Raw genomic sequence first — 17,711 nt, forward strand, 5'->3', positions numbered from 1 at the left:
ATCGAAGTTACACCACATGCGTGAAATAACCGGACTGTCTAGCGTATGCAAATTGCGATACAATTAATAAACGTGATCCTTCATCGGAAGTGCGCACAACTACAATTCGGGGTTCATTTGACAAGAATAATTATAGTGACTCTTTTTATACCGCCTCTTACAGGGTGATCAATTTGAATTAAAGTGATTTACATTTGTTTATTCTTTTGCTATGGATATTTCAAGTCTTTAGAATGTGTTTTAGAGATAAAGTGGCAAAAACTATTTTTTAAAGTTACCGTTACTTATAAAGCAAAAAAAAATCTCCCCATAAAATTTGTCGAGCGAACCACTTCATACCACAGCACCTCGGAAATGAAGCCAAACATGTACGCAACTGAATCTTTATGGTGGACAAGCAAACAAAAAAAATGCGCATTCCTAGATTTCGGCTCAACACGGATTCGAGCTGTCTGGTCGTGTCGATGAAGACCAAGGGTAAGTGAGAGGAAAATCGCAACACGCTATAAGCGGTGGCAAACGTCGCTGGGGACAGGTGCAGGCCGGACTAGACGACGCACAATTTATATCAAGGCCGCACGTCGATGACACGATTCGGAACACCTTTGGCGTGTTGGCGATAAAAGAAGGAAAGCAGCACTCGAACAATTTTTGTGTGTTACCGACTGTTGCATGACCTGATGGAGGTACCTACAAGAAAGATAAACAAAAATGAAACAAAGAATAAGTACAACAGCTTAACTTGATTGATGTTGGCGATTTTTTCAATATTTAAAATAATAAATTACAAAATGTTGTTTTACAAAAAATACAATATTAATACATGCTAAACATTTGGGGCGGCCCGGTGGCATGATGGTAGCGGAGCCGGTCTTCACACGAACGGACCGGACCAAAATCCCATCCGGACCAATCCCCCGTAGCAAGGACTGACTATCCGGTCTGACGTGATAAAATAACTCGATACGGCCAGGCCATTCTAACGAAACAAAAAAAAAAATACATGCTGCTAAACAGTTATTTATGCAAATTTTTTGGTTTCTTGTTTAATTTTCACAATACAACGGTTTATAACTTTATATATCATCAAATTGCACGGCAGTGTTTGCTTTACGGTACGCCGGCTGGTACACCTGCGGCAAGATTTTCTAATCAGCCGAGGTCAATAGAGAAAATTGAAGCCTAACCACGGTTCGCTGAATGTCTGCGGGCCTATCGCAAATATCATAAATCCTTCACATATCCTGTCCTTTATGTTCAACAACCACTGAGCCCCGAGGCCAATAACGCTGATGGCCGTCGTTTCATTTGAAGTGCTAATTTTTTTTTTTAGCGAAACCCCCTTTTTTGTCACTCAAACCGCCTCAAACTAGCTTTCTACAAGTCACCCAATTTTATTAGATGATGGTATTTGTTGTTTTCTTCGTGTTGTAGATCTCTTTTTATTATCATTTGAACTGTACAGCACATTATTCTGTGCAGAGGTGTTATACCTGAGCACATCATCGAGATGCCTTACGGTCGAAGCAAAATTGACATGTATAATTACGGATACATCCACAATTACAGGTGGTGAGGATGCACTTGATGCATGAAAAAGCATCGACACTAAGCATAAACAACCGCTCAGGCCCGTCTGGAACCGAGCGTGACCATGTGCGATGCTTATGCCGTGGGCCGCTATGAGGTAATCAGGGTTTTGTTCGAGTTCAAGTGTCATTAGGAAAGCACTTTGAACGTACCGCACCGACACATACGCGGTTGACAACTGTATTGCGCAATCGTTGAAAGGATGTGTGATAAATTGATGCTTTATTCAGATGGTTTTCAAATGGTTTCAATGGGAAAACAATTGGTAACAATATTTGATTGAAATCCCGGGCGAGGATAAAAACGAAGAAAATATTTAAAAGCCACAATAAACTAAGCATCAAAAGTACATGAATCTATGAATACCGTGATGGTATTTGGTGAGTATAATCAGCCAAATTTTGTATCACTTAAGCACAACTCAATCTGTGACGTGTAGTGTAACATTTGTTTATTGCAGTGATCGGCAAAGTAAGTTCATTGTGGCTCTTTGTACCAACTGGTCCATCTCTTGCTGAACTTGCTGACATTTCACTACAAATTGTAGATTTGAATTTGAATCAATAAATTCCCCTCTTTATAGAAATTTTCCAGAATTAAGATCAATCAGATCATGGGTTCCTTCTGTATCTGTTGAGATCGAGGGCCTCTCTTCACTAGGGTTCGTTCCATACCATTCGTTCCTTGAGTAGCAACCGTACGCAACTCCTATACGCTGGAGGTAATATTTTCACCAATTTTTTTTAAATATGCAAATATATTGTTAACCTGGTGAATATTTTGGAATACAATTTAAAATAAAACTCTGTATTTTCAATAGTACCATGACAAGTAAAAAGAAGTAAAACTCTTAAATTTCCACACATAATTCACTTAGGTATTCGTATCGCATTTTAATCGCGAAATTCAAATAACACTTAAATACATTCTACATGTATTTTTATGATACATGATTCTTTTCGCCGAGCAGTTTACCGACCACTGGTGTCATGATAATTGTGGATCATAATTTTGGCTTGGTGATTTTCAGCATCACAACCAACAGAGTAATGAAATGAGTAGCGCCAAACAGGCATTCCTTCTGAATTGTGGTTGCCACTACTCTGGATATTATTTTGGTTTCCAATTTTATTTATTATTTATTTATTTATTTATTTATTTATTTATTTATTTATTTATTTATTTATTTATTTATTTATTTTATTTATTAACATCTTTTCATGTATGAATGGTCAAGTTTAAATTACTTTATTGTAATATCTTGCAATGATCGCATTATTACAAACAAAAATTGCAAACATAATTAAATCAAACTAATTGAATGGATGTTTGAGGCCTGCTTGAACCCAAACACTATTAATGTTTCGTTCAGTTGTGCCAGTGGTTGGTTACAGAATTGGTTACAAAACCGCTGCTAAATTCTTAAGATCGTTTTGTTAACGATGACCGTAGTGGAGGAAATAACAAGCTCAAAGTAGTGCTCTCGGCGAAGGAAAGCATGCATCGCACGCAATGATGAACCGTGAGTGGGGCGATGGTGAAGCCACGCGATTGCAATTTATTGCAATGGTCTGTCACGCAAATTGTGTGTAGGTGAACAACTCTATACACGCTTGCGTACGGTACACATATTTAGCTCGAGCCGGTCTTGGGTAAACCAATTAATACTGGCAAAGGATTCAATCGAAGGAGGATACACATACGACGCACGGTTCGGTAAGTGTCTCCCCATTCATCCATACCAAGGTTCGTTGCTTATTGCCTTCCAAGTCTTTCGATTGCTACTGACGGTTTTGTGTTACCGTGTGTTAAATGACACATTCTGCTATGTGAGAGCTGCACATTTTCTGACTCATCGTTTTGCAATTTTGTTATTGTTCGTTACTTGTAACAGTGAACCAATTGATTTTGCATCTATTTCTTGGATTGAATGTTTTTTTTTTTTTTTTGTTTCGTTAGAACGGCCTGGCCGTATCGACCTTATTTTACCACGTAGCAGGATAGTCAGTCCTTGCTACGGGGGATTGGTCCGGATGGGATTTTGGTCCGGTCCGTTCGTGTGAAGACCGGCTCCGCTACCATTATGCCACCGGGCCGCCCCTTGGATTGAATGTTGAGAATAACAATTTGTTCAACTGTATAATGCACGCCAGTAAGTTTATAAATATAATAACGTCTCTAATAGTTTGATACAACAACAAATACCAAACAACAAATACAAATACTAATAATTGTTTTTCCATAGAGTTTTTCCATAGATTATTAAACAACCAAAACACAAAAAAGGTTGAAACATAAGCAGTCTTTAAAACTCGACTAAACGTCCGTGTTGTTTGAAGTATAATGAAAATTCCATTACTATTTCAGTATCAACAAAGCCCAAAACAACGCTGCGCAATGGAAAGCATTGTAAAACGGTTCGTCTTCCAAGGTCTGGGATGTGATTGTTATCCGCACTGAAGGCTTCAGTTCGAACCAAAGCAAACAGACCAATAAAACAAAGCCGCCTATCGCAAACAACTACGGGCGAAACTGTAATCCACCGAGGTAGGTAAAGCAAACTAAACAAACAATGCTGAAAATGGAGAGTTGGGGTCTTAAACATTCTTTAGCAACCAAAAGCCATCCTGTGGAATACACCGTTTCCCGTCGTAAAAATCTTTCGTCAAAACGTCGTCCTTCTGGCTGTACGTTAGATATATACATTTATTTTTAAGATCTTGAAACGTGTATTCAAATTTCTTCACTTTATGAAGAACCTTACACGTGTCATTTGTTTTGTATAATCCGACACTCATGTCAATCAATAATGTACGCAGATTTGTTCGTTTCTTTACGATCATGATCAATATCTCACTATTCTGAATCATCGACGGATGCGAAGCTATGAATCACGGGCCAACCCAGGGATCAGGCGTGCCTAAGCGGATCGGTTCAGTATCGAACAAATAACTTCGTCCTTGCAGCTAGTTTCAACCATTGGCAGTAAGGTTAGATTACGTCGATATACCACAAATCGACGCAGGCGGTATTATAACACCTTTCGGAACATGGCGATCGTTCAGCAACGACTAGACATGTGGACTATTATTGTATTTATACAAATCAGATCCGTTTCGCATAGTTTGGCGGTCTATTTTACAGATGTTTAAGATCAGTATAGAGTGTGAAGGTGTCCTTGAAGTCTAAATACATTTCGATTAATCAAACCGACCATTGTGAATATTTCGGGGAAAGGTTTGTAACTCAGAAAACAAACAATTGATAGTGAAATATTGCACAACACGATGCAAATATGTACCACTTCATGATCCCAGTGATGGAAAAAAAGATAAAAGGTTAAACAGTTCGTTTAGCAACGTTACTTATTGAACGACTTTCCAGATTCCTGGCTGTACCAGCTACTTCACCGCCTCGTGGCCCAATGAAAAACCTTCAACTGACTCATTTGGCAAGCAATTACATTTCTCTTAATCTTTACTGCTGCAACTGGCTCATATCTGGGTGCTGATTTTCATACCCGGCTGGTCTAGGCTGCGCACGCCTAGACTATTGGTATTGTTGGTCGCCTGAGCAGTATCTCACGCCGTTCTTTTACCAACTTGTCACGCATTTTGGTTGTGCACCAATGCAGTTTGTTTTTATGTGATGCAAGTGTACTACGGCCGATGGAGCTCCCTCCTGGCGCAATTACCGTTTCTGAGGACACGCGCCACTCCACTGAACAAGTGTCCTAGCGTAATATGCCTGCGGGGGTCGCAATTGTGGAATCGCGTAAGCATCTGGTGGGTGATAAAATACCTCTGAAATTACCAGCACTTAATCGAGGTTCAATGGAAACTAATTTACATGCATTAGACCATGGTGCGTGAGCGTGAATAACTGACCGCACTTGTTTAGAATCGTGGTCGCTCCAAAACTTGGAAAAGAGGTCACTGGTGCAGGTTTTCTGCTAGATAAAAGACAAAAAAACTCGGTTACATTAATTGATGGGACAATATTTCATGGACGAAGGAATCTCAACCGAATGAGAAGATGCTTCGCTAATCTCGTACAGCTCGTCCTAATGATCGACTGGCAAAGCGAACCTGCCTGTTCGACGACGAGGCGACCTTCTGCGTATGCTATTTCATGGTTGCCGAACCGGCCACTTGATCGCTGGATCATCGACTCGCATGCGACACGTCGACGCGGTAGCGGCAATTTACTTTCAAAAAACCACATTCACGTTCCGTTTCGCACATACGTTTTGTACGACGTACGCTTTCGCATACTACGCGGCATGTAGAAGCCACTACCAACACGATTGCATCGTACGGCTCGATCAAGCCCGTGAGTGTACCTCCTTCTGCGTCTTATGATTAAGAGCCCCGACGTGCTTTGGCACTCCCACGAGCAACCCGTTTGGTGGGCAGTTTAAGCTGTATCTGTGAGCGTTGCCCGTTCGATGGTGGTATGCGAGTTTGAACGTAAAATTTACGCCACGGTTCACAGCTGACTTTCATCAGGAAACGGCAAACGACGGCATGCGTGATATCAACGGGCAACCAATGTTACAGTTCGTACGGGATGTGAATCACGATTTTAATGGCAAAGACGAACGCTTTCGACTGAACAAACATTCCCAGAGGGCTACAATGAACGAACTCATCACACTATTGTATTTGAAGCTCTCAGTCATTTCAGGTATGTTTTAGATGACTGCGAGAATATAGGGTATTTAAGAATGTGGTTCAAATTGTCTGGTATTAAACGAAAAATAAGACGACTAATTTTAGAAGAACCAGTTCCTTGGAATATTCAAGTAAGTTTTTTAATTGTACAAAATATGTTCAAAATGTTGTATAAACCTTTTAAGGACCAATCAAAGGTGGAAAAAAAGAAGGATATCAAACACCAGTAGAATATTAGGAACATTGGAATTGAGTGACACTTTCGTAATTTACACCAATTTAAAAAAATTAGCAAATTGGAGATGCAAATTTCGAATACCCCCGAAAACATGTCACGTCAGTGTTTTCACACATTTATCCATTTAGCGACACAATGTACTACTGACCTGAGAGATGAGTGCAACTGCAGAAAATTCCATAGATTAAATGGATGTAGTGCGTAATGTCTTAACCAATGCTTGTGCGGGTTCGATCATTGAAGTCTTTCGTTTCTTTGTGACAAAAATTCAACCCCAACAATCTAAACGTTCTCTCTTTCTCTTTTTATCTCTCTCTCTCTCTCGCTCTCTCTCTCTCTCTCTATCAAACCATTTACTTCCTGCTGACGAACGCTACTCAGTCTCTCCACTTCTACTGAGCTCAACGCACACCACGCGTGAGATGTGTCCAATCTTGCAAAGATGCGATCGTGAGCTCAATGGCAAGAGGTGAGCTCCATCTGAGTGGCAAAGTACTTTCGATTTCATTTTTCTGCAGCATTTTTATGCTTGGCTCCACCGCATTCCGTTACGATCGCTCGCGCTGCAAAAGAGCTGCAGCTCAATTTCACGAGAGCGAGAGTGAGCGAACAAGTCGTGCACATTGCCACCGGGGTGCCGACTTTCGGTCGTTCCGCGAAGGCACCTGGTACCTGGTGCGTACTGTTGTCGAGGGCGCACAAGACGTGCAGGCACCAAAACAGTACAGACAGAAGCCTTTTGCAATTCATCATTGTTTCATCATCAGCGTTTCAAAGGTAGGGTGGCCAAGCCGATCAAGATGAGGGTGGTGGTGGTTGAGGGGATTAAACCCCTTCTGAAGATAGTTTCGCGAGCTTTTTTTTCGCAGCCTTCGCTACCGGCCAGTCGGTCAGTCGCGTGTTCGATGAGCAACCCAAAGATGAGAAGTCGATGAAAAGACCGACGGTGGCAATGCTTCGCCGTGCCCCGTGCTGGAGAGCAATGGAATCCGAAAGAATTGCTACTGCGATGGAAGAAGCCAACGCTTGGGGTGGCTTCGTTTGTTAATTATTGCACATATACTCACATTGCGTTGCGCTTTATCTCCGGTCGCATTGCCATTATGTAACGCGGCTTCTTTGTGCCTTGTGTCGCACGGTGCTGGCTAATGGAAGCCGACTGAGCGGAAGACGTCGAAGAGGAGGAAATTCTTTAACCGCAACGGACGACCTCCACAGCGCGCTCTCAACCTCAATGCTCCGCCGTCGAAGGTGGCGCTGTACGGTGACGATGATGATGAGCTTTGATTAACTTCCACTATCGGTGTGTTCATGCACGATCAGCAAGCTGCTCGTCTGCTCAATCAAGCTAAAGTATGCCACCAGCCATCGGGTGGAAACCAAACGACTTCAACGCCGGGTAGGGCTACAAACCCTAACCTCACCTAACGCGCGCAATTGCAGGGGAAACAGCGTGCGGTGTATTCAAGCTGCTCGCCTGCATTGGTGTTCGTATCGGGCGGGAATGTTTTCACTTTTCAGTACTAGTAACACAGTAAGCTATGCCATACGCATAACGACGGTAAGCGGTCTCTCTTTCCTACTTTTCTCTTCCCTTCTTTTATCAATGTAAGCCGTAACTTAACTTAATGACTTATGGAAAATCGAAAAAGGAGCCTATCTTGCTGTTTGAATATTCTTGCAATAGGTAAAATATGTTAGGAAGTCAGCAAGCGATAGAAATAAAATAAAACATTTACGATCGACGGACACGACTCGACCAACTTTCGAAAGCTTCCAATGGCTGCACACTGTTCAAACATGATCTTACAATCGACTACCGATGTATACGGGTGCGAAACGCGATGATGTTAGCTAAAACAACTTAACTTGCACATAGATTTGAATCAGAGCTACTTGTGAGCAGTGAAACAGTATTTTGTAATGAGCTACTTCCAAGTGCAGCTTCCTAAATGTTGCAACGTGCAAGGAACTGTAAACCGGATCGTTTATCTTTTAATTTCCAGTCGCGAAACCCGTAGCAAGCGGGCAAACCGAGCACTTGAAATTGCGCCTCCGGGGGGTGACACGGGTACCACCGAGCGGTGGGTAACGGGAAAATGACAAAAAATCACCAGAAACGAGCACAAGGCAAATAAATGGCACTCTTCTATACAGCACACATACACCGAAGTTTGGGAGATGTTCAATGCACACGACCACCCTTGGGCGATGGGGGGAAAGTATGCAAAAGGAACGGCGATGGAGACCGCTGCGACAGTCACATTACTATAGGTTGGTACCACCGAAAACCACCCCACGGCTTCTGCACGGGCACATCCACTTAGACTCGTTGCGCCCGTTCAATCGATGCAAAGTCAAACGAAACAACGAAAACGAGAATACGACGGCAGGGCACGAAAAAAAAAGACTCCCCAAATCCCACCATCCCAAGACCCACCAGCACTAGCACGGTCGACGCGGACGGGTGGCAGTCGTGCGGGCGCACACACTTTTGTCGAGTTTCGCGGTCAGAGAGTCGCCAAGAAAAGCGAAAGCACAACCGAACGGACCGAGATGTTAGCGAAGACTTCGGTCCAGCTTCGTTGATCTTGCTGGTTTTAGGGGATGCTTTTTACAACACTCGCGACTTACGCGATCGCGCTCACCCAGTGAGAGGCAGAGAGAATAAAGTGCGTGAGACTGGTGATTGAGAGGCGCGAGTACTTAGGCGAACACCTTAGTCTACACGCACATACACACACCATGAAAACATTTCAACGAGCAACTTACAAGCGGTAGGAGATTTTCCAGACTTAAGCCGGTTGGCAATGTTGATTGTTGTTGATGAGAGCTACACAAGCGACTCGTTCATGAGAGTGAGTGTCAGTGTTGTTCAATCCACCGGTAATGAAATGTGTTGCCTCAGTAGGCAGATGAGTGCACATTTTCAGAACCAAAAACAGCAGTAATGTTGCCCACAAATAAATAAATGCCAAATAATCTTTATGTGCAAAGTGGTAAAAAAGTTCAACGTAAAAACGATTAACAACTAAACGTGTTTTAACTTAAAACAGTGTGACTAGAAAGGAGAGATATACAGTAGAGTTAAATAATTTATGGAGTTTTTTCTTTCATCATCATAAAGGCGTAAAGCACCTCCATTATTCAATACGGGAGAATTTCCATGAATAATTTGGACATTCAAAAATTCGTGAACAACATAAAAAATACGACTAAGTTAACATTCTTATTGGCCTTTCTTGCGAGTTCAGTTTTACGATAACTACAGGCGTTCCGTCAAGACTATCTAAGCCTTGAACGACATTAAAAAAGCAAATATTAGAAGAACTTTCACCTTGACATGAAAAATTTTGAAGATTTCAATTAATGAAAAAATGATGAATTAATATCGGTTAAACAAAAAAAAACATACTTTTAAATAAATTTCCTTCAAAATGTAGTACATTTCAAGTCAATTGGATCACTAACCTTCAAAACAATTTGGGTACCTGATTGAAATTAACTTGTTTTGACAATTGTTTGGCTGTACTTCTTTGGTAGAGGTTGAGAGTGGCCAACAATGCCATACGGCCGTAAATGATAAATCAGATAATCTAGCACGTACATTTGATTAGGAGACACGTAGTGAAAGGAGATGGCATTGTCCGAGCAGCATTCGAAACCCTGTTCGAGTAAGTAGAAATAAATGTGAAAACACTGCTGGAAGTAACATTCTGTAACTGATTGCGTTCCATATTCATACCTCATCGGGTTTGTAGAAGGTGTACTTCAGATACCAAAAGTCTTTGTCCACATGATTCGGGATAAGATGATGCTCAGGCACGGATGGAAAAAATCTTCCTCGTTCAACCGAGTCTCTAGAATCACCTGCTAGCACTTTAACAGCCTCCAGGCACTTACCCATCTCGACGTCTTCGGCACCGTCATCGCCTTGCCAACAGGCGGGATTAGGGATGGCTTCCTCAACAAAGCGCTTTACTGCTTCTTTGCTCAACACATAGCCTGCACCTCCGGACATATAACCTTGCTTCACGAAGCGTTTAAACCGGTACCCAAAATAAATTGGATGGCTCGGCGAGTACGAATAAAGCATGTACCGCAAATTTTCCACGACCACGTAGCTGGAAAACAACGAAAATCATACGTTAGTGATTACTTTCTCTTAACCTATAACACTGCTGCTTCTTACGTATCATCGTCTGCTTTCATGAACCAATCCGCATCATCCAGGTGATGCTGATAGATGTACTTAAATGCTTCTTTCGTTTTCGCCCAAAGATAATTCCGACCTTCACCCACGGGCAGAGCAACGGAGTCTATAAGGGGATCTGGAAAATGCAGAGCATAATCAGAAAACATCAGCTTTTCCAGTAAATTAAGACTATCCAGTACGAAAATATACCTTCAACCGAACTCATGAAAAGCACCTTATTACATCGACCAGCCCACGTGCGTTTGACGTGTAATGCTTTCGTTTTGTGATTTTTTGGATTGGTCATCACCCAACATAGGACGCGCACCTCTTGCTGTAACTGGTGCGCAAGCGAAGCATTCTCATGGGCATGGGCTTCTTCGTGGGCTGCATGCTGACCGACATCTTGTTCCGGGCCGGCTGCTTCCCTCAACTCATTGCCTGTGTGTGGATCACACACGATCGAGGGGGGTTCCCGTTGACGATAGCTTTCCGGCATCCACGGTTGTCGCATCGTTGTGGATGAGATGAACGTAGCAAACATGAACCCCAACACGGTGCCGAAAAGCAACGTAATGAATGTTCGCGGATGACTGCCATTTCGGGGCCCTGTAATAGTGGAGAATGTGAATTTGTTAATAGTTTATAGTTATTCGTAATAAATCTAACCAAATCATCTAGCCATATGTTGTGATGATTTTCTGCATATTAATTATGACTATGACTATGACTATTCGTCGAAAAAATCTGGTGTAACTGGTAAAACTAATCTGATAGTTTGACGAAACTAGGGTTTTAGAAGTCTTGCATAAATTGCGTTGAGCTGCACTATGCATTATGTGTAATTGTGAGATTTGTTCCAGTCTTTACTTTGCACAATGTTTGAGTAAAACTTCTGCTTATTTGTTGACTACATTTGGAAATTTTAACTCTGCATCGTTACCTCCTGAAGCACAGAGAAGTTTCCACTTTTTTACGTCTGGTTTACAGTGACCTACCGAAAAAGTGTCTAAGAACGTCACCGTCCAATAAAATATTACTTAAACTGTGTGTTAAATAAATGACATTGAACAGCTTTTTCGAAACGTGGGTTATTTTTTTCCATTTCAATACATACCTAAATCCGTGATTTTCATATTGATGAGAGTGTACAATTGATGTAAATCACTTTCAGATAGTGTAACGGAAGATAATAGACGTCGATTTATCTTCGATCAATCTCCTAAAAGGCAAACGTACACATAGTTCGTACTCTTCCGTTCGTTTGCGGCTTCCGGGCAATTGGTCAACCAGACGCAACTCGTTAACTATTCCGTTATTGCTGTATATTAGTCTGTCACTTAATTGTACGCCGTCGGTGCTATTCAATTCGTCTGCAGTGATTACTGTCGTAGTTATTTACTACACATTAGTGTTGCTCCTCGATGCACTGACTATTACATTATGTCGAATTTACCCACTAACTATTAGCCTAACGGGGTCCCACAATTGATACACTGCTCGAGGTGTTTCGGATGGAACGATAGCTAATGGGCAACGATTTTGCGTATCGTTCAGTTTGTTCGTAGGCCACCTGTACACCACATTTTGGTATTTCATAATTTACTTTATTCAAGTTGAATTGTTCAATATGCTTTGCCATGCGTTAGAGCTTACAGCTATACTTTGTTCTTTGTTTCAGGGAGTATTTTATAATTCCTCGGGACAATTCATCCACGACACCCTTGCTTTTTTTAAACATTCTTCGATTAATGCAATTTGTCGCTTTCGTTATTCACTTTATTCCATTTTCCTGTCTGATTGTTTTATCGGAAACATGTAAAATAAAACGAACTTTTGTAAAGAAAATCTTACTATTAAAATAACTAATATTCCTGAATGTGATGGCAACTTTGCTGTTTGTTTCCTTGGTTTTGTTTGTGTGTGAAATCTAATGATAACATTACAACAAACTGGCAAGTATAAAGAAAACTTTTTACAGACATAGTGAAAAAATGAATATTTACCTAACCGAATGTGGAGACTTCGCAGTATTCTAGGGCATAAAATGAAGCCAGTCCTAAATCATTTAGCACAACAATTACGTAAACAAATTTGAAGTTCCCCATAGTAAAAAAGCATAAAGAGTTCGAAGAAATTGTTGTTGTTGAAGAATTATAGCGATTATGAAAGTTCGAAAAAATCGATACAATGAGTAATGAAAACCTTTTAAAGCACTTGAATGATAGCAATATCAGAATGATGAAAAAAAAACGAACGGTACAGTACCAATTTACTCCTAGCATAATAAGACGTAGGATTCTGCCTGTTCAGCATACTTTTCAGGTTGATTACATAATTCGTAATGAATAGTTACATGCTTCACGAAAAGTAAATTGGATTAATTTTGATACTGTTAACTTAGATGTAATATTTGGTTATGCTCATTTTTATTTCGAGAATTCCCGAGATTCAAGTGTTAATGTGTTTTTAAACGATTTGATGATGAACATTAGAGATTCATAAAATGCAAATGGTAAAGAAAGGAACCAGAATGTCATTTCCTGTGACATTTTGTCATGCAACCTACAACAGTTCTGCTGAAAACAATCATTAATTTACCTAGCCAAAGGCAAATATATCCATCTCTCGTTTGAGGTTCCATAATAAATGACGACAATTGAAAATGAGAAAATAATAACATTAGATACAGTTAGCTAAAAATTCCCTTTTGATATGGGTTTACATGAGTGGTATGACTTAGTTCACAAATATATTCGACTTGAACACTTAAACTATCGTTTTTTAGCAGTTGATAGACTTTTATGTTTTATGCAGCAGTCTGATAAAATATGGTGATAAGAGACCGATAACACCGATCAACCCACTAGGAAACACAAACTAAAAATCGGTCAGTAAATTATAACTTATTTCTACGTATCATTGAAATTCTTCTCATTTGTGTCATTCTCTGTTTTACGTAAGATTTTTTCGTATTTAAATGACAATTATTTCAAGCTGAAGGTACTTTCCCGGACAGTTCACTCACTCACCGCAATCACCTCATCACGCATTCACGAAAATCAATCATCCATTGAAAGTAGCAAAACCTTATCTCTATTTTACACTCAGGGTGCAAATCTGCTCTACTTGCTTCATCTCTTTTAATGATACGATTTGGAACGTAGCAGTACAACTAGATCTTATTAGGTATTTGGTTCTTTAGCATCAATATCACTATACGTAACGTCCATCTGGATTTCATTTGCTATCTGCCCACGAGGATTATTGTGTTTATTCCGACGCTGCTGCTGGCTGGATGATTTAGGGGTTGTCTTTCCTAAATCATCTACCCGTACAATGTCACCAAGGCTGTACTTCTTTGGTAGAGGTTGTGAGTGGCCAACAATGCCATACGGCCGTAAATGATAAATCAGATAATCTAGCACGTACATTTGATTAGGAGACACGTAGTGAAAGGAGATGGCATTGTCCGAGCAGCATTCGAGACCCTGTTCGAGTAAGTAGAAATAAATGTGAAAACACTGCTGGAAGTAACATTCTGTAACTGATTGCGTTCCATATTCATACCTCATCGGGTTTGTAGAAGGTGTACTTCAGATACCAAAAGTCTTTGTCCACATGATTCGGGATAAGATGATGCTCAGGCACGAATGGAAAAAATCTTCCTCGTCCAACCGAGTCTCTAGAATCACCTGCTAGCACTTTAACCGCCTCCATGCACTTACCCATCTCGACGTCTTCGGCACCGTCATCGCCTTGCCGACATGCGGGATTAGGGATGGCGTCCTCAACAAAGCGCTTTACTGCTTCTTTGCTCAACACATAGCCTGCACCGCCGGACATATAACCTTGCTTCACGAAGGGCTTAAACCGGCACCCAAAATAAATTGGATGACTCGGTGAGTACGAATAAAGCATGTACCGCAAATTTTCCACGACCACGTAGCTGGAAAACAACGAAAATCATACGTTAGTGATTACTTTCTCTTAATCTATATCACTGCTGCTTCTTACGTATCATCGTCTGCTTTCATGAACCAATCCGCATCATCCAGGTGATGCTGATAGATGTACTTAAATGCTTCTTTCGTTTTCGCCCAAAGATTATTCCGACCTTCACCCACGGGCAGAGCAACGGAGTCGATAAGGGGATCTAGAAAATGCAGAGCATAATCAGAAAACATCAGTTTTTCCAGTAAATTAAGACTATCCAGCACGAAAATATACCTTCAACCGAACTCATGAAAAGCACCTTATTACATCGACCAGCCCACGTGCGTTTGACGTGTAATGCTTTCGTTTTGTGATTTTTTGGATTGGTCATCACCCAACATAGGACGCGCACCTCTTGTTGTAACTGGTGCGCAAGCGAAGCATTCTCATGGGCATGGGCTTCTTCGTGGGCTGCATGCTGACCGACATCTTGTTCCGGGCCGGCTGCTTCCCGCAACTCATTGCCTGTGTGTGGATCACTCACGATCGAGGGGGGTTCCCGTTGACGATAGCTTTCCGGCATCCACGGTTGTCGCATCGTTGTGGATGAGATGAACGTAGCAAACATGAATCCCAACACGGTGCCGAAAAGCAACGTAATGAATGTTCGCGGATGACTGCCATTTCGGGGCCCTGTAATAGTGGAGAATGTGAATTTGTTAATAGTTTATAGTTATTCGTAATAACTCTAACCATATGTTGAAATGCTTTTCTGCATATTAACTATGACCTATTCGTCGAAACAATCTGGTATAACTATATAGTTTGAAGAAACTCGGATTTTGCAAGTCTCGCAAAAATTGGGTTGAGCTGCACCTGTGAAAATTGTTCCAGACTTTACTTTTAGCAATGTTTGTTAATAATGTTTTCCAATGGTGGAATAAACACTTGCCATGGCGTTAACTGTACTGCAAGTATGTAAACAATCTGCCATTTGGTTCTGTTAACGTCGCAAAAGCTAAGACAGTTATGTGTCGCAAAGCTGAGTAAAACATCTGTTTTTTTGTCAACTGCATTTGGAAAGTTTTACTCTGCATCGTTACCTCCTGAAGCACAGAGAAGTGCCCATTATATTACGTGTGGTTTACAGTGACCCATCGAAAAAGTGGCTTAGAACGTGACCGTCCAATAAAATATTACTTAAACTGTGTGTTAAATAATTGACATTGAACAGCTTTTTCGAAACGTGACAAATGTTCAATTATGTTTTGCTATTTATTTTCTATTGTGATGTCCATAGTTCGTGGGCAGAATTACGCCAATCGATTTACTTAATACATCGAAAGAATATTAATACAAAAACTTTAAAACCATTTAAAAATATCACACTTGCACAATAGATTTACGTTTGGCAATACATACCTAAATCCGTGATTTTCATATCGTTGAGTGGGTTTAATTTTGCTTTTCTTTATCAATCCACTTCTTAAACAACTCACAATCCGTTCCTATAACACTGTCTTAGCTCCAACTCATTTGGCCGTGATCGTTTGGCGCAACTCGAATGTATGAACTATGTTCTGAAGAATAAATCACACGTTTGCACACGACAGTAATCACGTTCTTATAAAAAATAAAAACATTACGAAGGAACGATCAGCTTGTTTTGCTTTTACCGCATGCTCTAGCTTAGTTTCATTATAATATCTGCAGCCTATTTGTTGAATTAAACACGTGGATCGCACCGAATGCACTAATATTGATATTTTTTAAAGAATGCGCCACAGAGCGCACTGATTTTTAGCACAGCGTAGAGATGCTACCACGAAGAGCATTGGGACGATAGCGTAGTGTAATTATGGGTTAGCAGTCAACGAAAATCTAAATGAACCCGCTCGAGGTACGGGTCATTATCATCTGTTGACGCCAACAATTCCGCACTTGTTTCACTTGTTCATTCCACTACCATCTGCTCTGAGTATGAGCCAAAGCGAACGGTATCACCAACAGTCAGTCGTCGTACGTAGTATGATGTTTAGCCTTCCTGGAAATGAGATAGAAGCGACACATTAAATATCGATCAATGACAATGCCAAACAGTATCACCATCATCAGGAAGAGCGTTACAGCATTTTCCTGTTGAAGGCAATATACATCATGCTTTCGTAGACCATTGACACCGTACATCCCCTTTAAACTAACCATTGCAAACAGAAGTAAACCAGATCACGACGGTCTTTTAAAATGTTAATTAAATAATTCCTTTCAATTCACCCGTCCCGCCGACCACCATGTAGGGAACCAGCCAATAGTAAAAATCAAATAAGTTTCAAATATGCTAATTTATGCACGTGTAGTATTGTTCGTATATAATGAACAGACGAAACATAGCGGTCATGGTTTTTACTGATGTCGGATACGTAGACAGCAACTAGAGGGAATTTAGTATCATCCTATTGCAATGTGTGGATTAGCAAACTGTTCTAGCGTAGGTCATATAACGTTCTACGTATAGTATTGGTTTATTTACTGTCACTAATGACGCCTTCTATTGAGTCTGCTATATTATTTTTTAAAATTCATTTCCATTCGAACTTAAAACAGGTGATCGTTCTACTCAACACATAATGTCACTAGTGCAAAATATGGCAAGAACAGCCACAATCGCTTATTAACATCTGCGTTTCCATACTAAGCAAACATAAACAGACACATAAAGTATGAATTAACCGAAACCAGATGAGATTCATACAGCAAGCAACAAACATAAACCGATGTTTCGTAAGACGAATTTTTCATTTTTTGCAAGCTGGAAGAACGAGCACACGCAATTCATTTACACAAATGTATGAGTAAAAACTGTACAACTGAATGAATTAAAAACAATAACGCTCTTGGGACCTAAATCATACCAGTGAAAAGGGAAGGCAATATTTTTTAAACAAACAACTAGTACAAAATGTGGCCCACTGGAACTAGATGCAAATGGCACGCTGCCGGTAGCTTAAGTTTCATGTTTCACATACATCTTCAATTTGGATCAATAAAAACTAATTGAGCATCCAGGGGATTGAAAGAA

General features: G+C 40.7%; 2 protein-coding genes across 3 annotated transcripts; both read right to left on the reverse strand.

The window, feature by feature from the left end:
- Positions 1 to 10,240: 10,240 nt before the first annotated feature.
- On the reverse strand, positions 10,241 to 11,832 carry LOC128302692 (glycoprotein-N-acetylgalactosamine 3-beta-galactosyltransferase 1-like). The gene is made up of 4 exons (XM_053039556.1): positions 11,814 to 11,832; positions 10,907 to 11,305; positions 10,694 to 10,832; positions 10,241 to 10,625 (listed from the first exon to the last, which is right to left on the reverse strand). The coding sequence occupies exons 1-4, from the start codon at positions 11,830 to 11,832 to the stop codon at positions 10,241 to 10,243; spliced, it is 942 nt and encodes a 313-aa protein (XP_052895516.1).
- A 449-nt stretch (positions 11,833 to 12,281) lies between these two features.
- LOC128300286 (glycoprotein-N-acetylgalactosamine 3-beta-galactosyltransferase 1-like) lies at positions 12,282 to 16,151 on the reverse strand. Of its 2 annotated transcripts, none has more exons than XM_053036299.1 (5): positions 16,055 to 16,151; positions 14,927 to 15,325; positions 14,714 to 14,852; positions 14,267 to 14,645; positions 12,282 to 14,187 (listed from the first exon to the last, which is right to left on the reverse strand). In XM_053036299.1, exons 1-5 carry the CDS (start codon positions 16,071 to 16,073, stop codon positions 13,882 to 13,884), a joined length of 1,242 nt encoding a protein of 413 aa, XP_052892259.1. In that variant the 5' UTR covers positions 16,074 to 16,151; the 3' UTR covers positions 12,282 to 13,881. The 2 variants fall into 2 exon arrangements, with proteins under 2 accessions (XP_052892259.1, XP_052892260.1); XM_053036300.1 differs by lacking the exon at positions 16,055 to 16,151 and adding an exon at positions 15,386 to 15,410.
- Between the last annotated feature and the right edge of the window lie 1,560 nt (positions 16,152 to 17,711).

The sequence above is a fragment of the Anopheles moucheti genome, chromosome 3 (genome assembly GCF_943734755.1).
Source record: "Anopheles moucheti chromosome 3, idAnoMoucSN_F20_07, whole genome shotgun sequence".
Taxonomy (NCBI): domain Eukaryota; kingdom Metazoa; phylum Arthropoda; class Insecta; order Diptera; family Culicidae; genus Anopheles; species Anopheles moucheti.

Bases quoted from the DNA above. Each gene is read 5' to 3' on its own strand.
- LOC128300286 (XM_053036300.1), bottom strand. From the start codon at position 15,410: ATGCAGAAAAGCATTTCAACATATG. The intron at 15,326-15,385 runs GTTAGAGTTATT...CCACTATTACAG, and splicing joins GAAAAGCATTTCAACATATG to GGCCCCGAAATGGCAGTCAT. The intron at 14,853-14,926 runs GTATATTTTCGT...TGCATTTTCTAG, and splicing joins TTTCATGAGTTCGGTTGAAG to ATCCCCTTATCGACTCCGTT.
- LOC128302692 (XM_053039556.1), bottom strand. The intron at 10,833-10,906 runs GTATATTTTCGT...TGCATTTTCCAG, and splicing joins TTTCATGAGTTCGGTTGAAG to ATCCCCTTATAGACTCCGTT. The intron at 10,626-10,693 runs GTAAGAAGCAGC...GTTGTTTTCCAG, and splicing joins ATGAAAGCAGACGATGATAC to CTACGTGGTCGTGGAAAATT.